At 22.4% G+C, this 6,894-nt stretch overlaps 2 protein-coding genes across 2 annotated transcripts in view; one reads left to right on the forward strand and one right to left on the reverse strand.

Moving 5' to 3' along the window:
• Positions 1–880: 880 nt before the first annotated feature.
• On the reverse strand, positions 881–1,835 carry Phum_PHUM327770 (NADH-Ubiquinone oxidoreductase PDSW subunit; the record flags this gene model as incomplete). The annotated part of the gene is made up of 5 exons (XM_002427491.1): positions 881–1,029; positions 1,099–1,104; positions 1,231–1,367; positions 1,457–1,592; positions 1,748–1,835. The coding sequence occupies 5 exons, from the start codon at positions 1,833–1,835 to the stop codon at positions 881–883; spliced, it is 516 nt and encodes a 171-aa protein (XP_002427536.1).
• A 748-nt stretch (positions 1,836–2,583) lies between these two features.
• The window catches only part of Phum_PHUM327780 (Casein kinase I isoform delta, putative), a gene marked incomplete at both ends in the record, with an annotated part of 6,488 nt that continues 2,177 nt past the window's right edge, over positions 2,584–6,894 (forward strand). The window contains one exon of the mRNA XM_002427492.1: positions 2,584–2,663. Within this exon, the coding sequence (XP_002427537.1) occupies positions 2,584–2,663 (80 nt within the window). The remainder of the gene's footprint in view (positions 2,664–6,894) is intronic.

Here is a 6,894-nt window from a genome sequence, read left to right on the forward strand (position 1 = left end):
CTGCAATATGATTTTCATTGAAAAACATTTATTTTATTTTTTTTTTTTTAATAAATGTTAATAAAAAAAAAAAAAAAAAATCATTATTTATAAAATTACAATATGTCATATAAATATATATATAAATATATATGCGTGTACATACAATTTATACATGTAATATACACGATGTTTACATGTTGCTATAACGACATTTTCATTTCATTCATCAAATATAACAGGATTTAAAAGAAAATAAAAAAAATTTTTTTTTTTTTTTTTTTAACAATAAAAATTTAACATTAATTTCTGTATTTATGCATGTAAATGAATATTAAAATAACAAAATCAATCATTATTATCATTTTTTTTTTTGTTAAATAAAAATCGAAAAAAAAAACTAATTTTTATAATTTTTAGAGTCGATGTAATAATTTATCATCGTATATAATTATATAAATACTTATTTTTTTTTGTGTATAAGTAGAAAAACAAAAAAAAATTATTGATAAATTGAATTGATGATGATGATGATCATTGATAAATAATTTTTGAGCTTTTTTTATAACGAGTAATACAATTTGTTTTAACAGAAAAAGTTTCGACTTCTCATCGAAAGTTTTTACTATTTGATAAAAATTATATAAAAGCAATCCAATTTTTTTTTTTTTTTTTTTCCAAAATCTTATTTTATATGTTGACACACTTTACAATATTATTTACACAAAATACATAAATTATAAAATAATGATGTGACAAAGAAAAAAAAAAAAAAAAAAATAAGTATTTTTTTATATAAACTATTTTACGAATTGATTTTCCCCTAAAAATCTAAATAACAATTCACTACATTAAAAAATATTTTTCTTTTTATTCTAGGCTTTTATCCAAACTTTTATTTCTATTTATCCCCTTCATCTACTTTAGGTTTTCTTTCTTCTAGTGGTTTTTTACCTGAACCTACAGGTCCATGTCTTCTTTCCCAAGCCATTCTATGTTTTTGTTTCATATAACATTCATATGCACCATCTGTATATCTAAGTTCACCATCTGAAAATGTATTATAATAATATTTTAAAATTTTTTATTATAATTAAATTTAAATAAGTAAAGTATTACTCGATACTCGATAAATATCATTCTCATTATTAGTAGGGAAAAATTAAAATCTGAGATTTAAAACTTGATTATTATTAATAATGATAACAAATTTTTTAGTTAATTATCTTAAAAAATAAATATTATACATACATTTAATAAAAAAATTTGTTTTTTGAGTATTTAAATAATCTTTAATCTCGTTACATTTTGATTTATTATACCAATTTTCGTTTATACAATTTGTAAGCCTTCGATTTAATATTTTCAATATTTCTATATCAACTCTTCTGCAAATTTAAATTTTAAAAAATTTATTTTGTTATAAATTAATTAATTAATTAAATTTTTACAAATATAATTTATTTTTAGACATTACTTATCAATTGCCCATTGAAAATCAGCTTCAAAACGACATAATGTATCATTAGTATAACATTCGTCAATTGTGGGAACTCTGCGACGTTTTTCATGATACCAATAATATTCTTTACGATTTGGTTCAACAATATTTTCTGTTAAATAAATTCAAATCATTTTAAGGGACATTTAAAAAAAAAAAAAAAAAATTAAAAATAAATCAGAACATCATAATAAGTAAACTCTAGTTTTTATGTTTTATATAAATTTTAAATTATTTAAGTAAAATTATCATTGATGATAGACTTACCTCGGAACCAAACAACCGGCTTTTCAAATAATAAATAAGTAAATCTCATAAACAAATTTGGATTATACACTTTTTCGTCAGATTCCATTTTAACCTTTTTAATATGGTTTTAATTTAAGGGTTAATAATACGAGCAGACGACGAGTAAAAGTCTTTAACTTTTACAGTATGCTTTGCAATAAAAAATAAATGAGTTGTTTGTATAAAGTGTTATAAAAGAAAATTTATTATGTAAATTTAATAATAAGTAAGAAATTTAATACCTTAAGTAAAAATGACTTTTATCTCTTTTCGTCAGAGTATATGGCAGCTTTACGAATTTCAATCAGAAAAGATTTACGGTTAAAATTTACTACTTTAGTTTATTTTTAACTTTACATATTTAATTAATAAAAAAAGTTTTAAAAAAATAGTAATAAATATTATTAAATTATTATTTAATTATCAAATGAAAATTATAAAATTGAAATGTTTTTTCGTTTTTTTTTTTCGTTTTTTTTTTTTTGTTTTGAAATTTAAAAAAGTGGTAGACTAGTGTAGTAATAGGTAAGTCATTTTTCATAAAAATAAATAAAATGATGGGTTTAAAAAAATCGGTGGAATCCGTTCGCCAGATAAATGCTACGAAATATTATTTGATAATTTCTTTAAATAATGACATGTAGTTTTAGATATAACTAAATTAAACCTTAACCGGGTTCGGAAAACTTTAGATATTGCCAATAGAAAATCGTGTTTATGTATTGTTTCCAGATAGTAAAATTAAAATGGCCGAATGTTTCATTATCTCTTGGTAAATAACCTTTGTGTCTAAGCGTGTGGTTTTTGACTCAGAAATGGAGCTCCGAGTCGGGAGCAAATACAGATTAGGTCGGAAAATAGGAAGTGGGTCTTTTGGTGACATTTATTTAGGTATGTAAATTAAAATTTATTTCAAATATTCATTTTTACTTTGACAGTTGAATGAACCTAAATTTTTTTTTTTTTTTTTTTATGAATAATACTCACAAGCAAAATAAAATATTTTTTATTTTGAAAATTATTGGCCGAATATATATTTTAAATTGTTGTAGTAACTCGTTTAAATTTATTTTAAATATTAATTATTTGATTTTTATCATGAAATAAATATAATATCATTTTTAATTTTATTTTTATATTACTTTTAAGAAATTAATTGTTTTCAAGCAAATACATACAATTAAAATTTTTTTTTTTTTTATTTATAATTTGCAATACAGTTTCTTATACAATAATTAATTTTATAATATATAATGGTATTTGCAAAGTAAAAATGGTTCAACAGGTAGCAAAAATGTGCATCTGTAGGAAAGAGAATAATAATTGTCTTATTATGATTAATCATTTTATTTTTAAGAATTTTTTTTTTGTAAATCACTTTTCCATGAATAAAGTGGAATTTTTTTTTTTTTTTTGTACTTGCTTTAAATTCAAGTAATTCGATTACCAAACATAAAATATTAAATTTAATATTTCACAACGATGGTATGGCATTAGCAAAAGTTTTTTTTCTTCGTTATTATTTAAATGAATCGTATAATAATTTAATCGAGTCAAATAATAATTTATAAAATCAATAAGAAAACTAATAATTATTAATTATATTAATAAATTGTCATTCTTACCATTTTGTTTTAAACGTTTAATAATATTATTATTTAATTTAAATAATTTATTTTATTAATTTTTTATTCGAGTTATTTCGAGAAAGTATAAATCACATTTTCTTATTTTTTAAAAAAAAAAAAAAAAAATTTTTTAAAATGATTCATTCGATTTGAAAATTATAGGTAAAAAAAATTAAATAACCTTTTTCTTAGTATGAATTTTTTTCCAATGACTAAAAATGATATTTGTTGTTTTCGAATATTTCAAAGTTTTGAAACGTTAAATAAATTTTCAAAAAATTAAAAAACTTGATAAGTTATTTCAATTGTCAATTCTAATTATTATTATCTTTAAATATTATTTGTAATAAAAATAATAATAATAATAATAAGTCATAAATTTTATTATTATGAAGTTTTTTTATATATATATATATATTTGTGATAATTATTTTTATAAATTTAAATTAACTTTGTAAAAAACAAAAACAATACATCATTATTATCATTAGTTTTATATAATAATATTATTTAAATTTTATTAAAAAAGAAAAGAAAAATTACTTAAATGGTTATAAATGTGAGAAAATGATGAAAATGTGATTTATTCTTTTCTTTCTTTATTATTTATTATTTATTATTTATTACACATTGCTCAATAGTTTTTTTTTTTTTTTTAAATGCTTGAGAATTTTATAGTATAATTTTTTTTTTTGGGATTTATTATTAGTGTTTAAAAAAAAAATTATGAAACGATTGTGTTTTAATTTTTTATGTTTTGCAAAGTTTTGTAGTTCACACACACACACACACACTCACTCATAGACACCTGATGTTTTGCCATTTTTAAATCTCATCTATCAATTTTTTAGGCTGTCATTGTAAATTTATTTTGATGACCGGTCAAATATAATGAAGACGACATAAAACAATGCTTATCAAAAAAAAAAAAAAAAAAAAAAAAAAAAGACTAACTGATTGACTGACTGACTAACTCACTCATTCTCGCGGTTTTCTATAAAATGGTAGTAGGTCTCAATTTATTCTACAAAAAAAAAAAAAAAATTATGAATAATGTTTGAATTTAAATTTTAAAAAAATATTACATTTTGGGGGGAGGGGTTTAAAGAAATTTGTGCTTTTATTGTTTTTTTTTCTCCACCCCCTACCCTCCCCTCCCCACCGTTTTTCAAACGTGACAAAAATCATAATTTTTGTAAATCCATTGTTATTATTATTATTATTGTAATTTTTGTCTTTCTTGGAAAACGGGGGGTGGGGTAGGGGATGAGTAGGTGGAACGAGCGAGGGTGTGTGTGTGTGTGGGGGGGGAGGAGGTACATTACGGTTGAATAACAAATTAATTGTTAAGGTGTGTAATAAGGGAGGGAATGGTTTGTAAAGTGAAATGATGAATGCGTTATAACTTGTAGGAGGAAAAAAAAAAAAAGAATTATTTTTTAATGTTTTGTTGTATGTATCGAAAAACACATACACCGAGGGAAAGTTATTAAATGTAATTACACTCGAGTCTGATCCCCCCACTTATTTTTCTTTTTTTTTTTTGTTTCGCGGTTAGTTTTATTTTTTTTATTTTTTTATTTTTTTTATTTTCAAAATGCTTACGCGTTTAAAAAAAATTAAAATTTCCTTCGAAATAATAATAATAATAATAATAATAATAATAATAATAATAATAATAATCACGCGATTTGATTTTATTTAAATTTTATTGATGAAAGAAAATTATTGAGTTTGAGATTTAAAGGAAAAGAAAAAAATCATGATTATATATCCTCTCTCTCTCTCTCTCTCCCCCTCTCTCGTTTTTCCTAATGAGAAAAATTTTAAATTTTTTTTTTTTTGTAAAATTATTGTGTGACAAGATCTTTTCTCTCTCTCTCTCTCTCTCTCTCTCTCTCTCTCTCTCTCTCTCTCTCTCTCTCTCTCTCTCTCTCTCTCTCTCTCTCTCTCTCTTTCTCTCTCTCTCTCTCTCTCTTTGAAGTAAACGCCGAAATCGCGAGGATAAAAATCTAAACAAAAATTTTTCATAATGACTTTGTGAGTTTGTTTTTATTAATTATTATTATTAATATTATTATTATTATTATTATTATTATTATTATTATTATTATTTTAAAGGAAATTTTTCGTGAAAAAAAGGTTTCCCAAATTTTATTTATTTTTATTTTATAGGATTTTAAATAAAATTACCCCGCTCGAGTGTGATAACATGTGATTAGTCGAAGGTTATCTGACGGAGAAAGAAAATAAATAAATAAATAAATAAAAATAAATGAAATATTCTTTTTTTCGTTCGTAACGAACCTTTTTTATTTTATTTTATTTTATTTTATTTTATTTATTTATTTTATTTAATTATTTATTACGTGATTAGGATTTTGATGGAAATTGGATTGGACTTTTTATTTATTTATTTATTTTTTTTTTTTTTGTGTATTCTCCGTATTGGTAACAAGAGAGTATCATCAAAGTCGTCGCCATTACCAATGTCAATTAAAAATAATAATAATAATAATAATAATAAATATTGTCGGTTATTGCCGGAAATGCATTCGATTCGATTCGATTCGACTATCGATGACGACGACGACGACGACGACTACCTGTCGTTGATAGTTTTATTAATTATTTAAAAGGGATTTCGATTTATTTATTTATTTATTTATAAATAATATGTGATTCCATTAGTGCAAAAAAATTGAAAAATAATTTTTGTAACTGTTCCCCCCCCCTCTCTCTCTCTCTCTCTCTCTCTCTCTCGTTTTAAAGTCTATTTATTTTTATTATTATTATTATTTGTAATAATTTATTCGCGGTTTTAAATGTCTTTTTTTACCCCGGGGGAAGGGAAGGGGAAGGGGGAAATTACAATAATAATAATAATAATAAAAATTTTGTGTTATAGGAAAATAATGAAATTTACGGTCGGTTGGTAGAGCGGGCGTGAAAGTAAAAATGCCATCAAAATTATTATCATGGCATTGGCAATGGCATACGTAAATTATTATTATTATTATTATTATTATTATTATTATTATTTAAAATTCACGTCAAATTTATTCTTACGCGGCCGTAACATATCGAGATTCTTTTTTTATTCTTTTATTTTTTTCTCTTTTTCTCTTCCCCTCTTCTCTCTCTCTCTCTCTTTCTTTTTTCTCAAACTCGATGTTTTTGATGAATCTTAAGTGATTGCGTAAAAGAGAGAGAGAGAGAGAAGGGAAGAGAAGGGAGCAAATTCTAGAAAAAAAAAAAAAAATTGTGTAACTCGTATATAAATATTTAAAATTGAAAAAAAATATTGAACGCTAAAAAAATCCTTTTTTTTTTTTTTTTTTTTGTTAATCTTGATTTTGAATTTTTGTATCGTTTTAACCGTGACAGTTTTTCCTTTTCTCTCTCTCTCTCTCTCTCTCTCTCTCTCTCTCTTTTTTTATTAAATATCGAAATGGATTTAATTTTTTGTTTTGTGCGTTTGTTTTCAGGTACGAATAT

The sequence above is a fragment of the Pediculus humanus genome, genomic scaffold (assembly GCF_000006295.1).
Source record: "Pediculus humanus corporis 1103172107734 genomic scaffold, whole genome shotgun sequence".
Lineage (NCBI taxonomy): Eukaryota > Metazoa > Arthropoda > Insecta > Psocodea > Pediculidae > Pediculus > Pediculus humanus.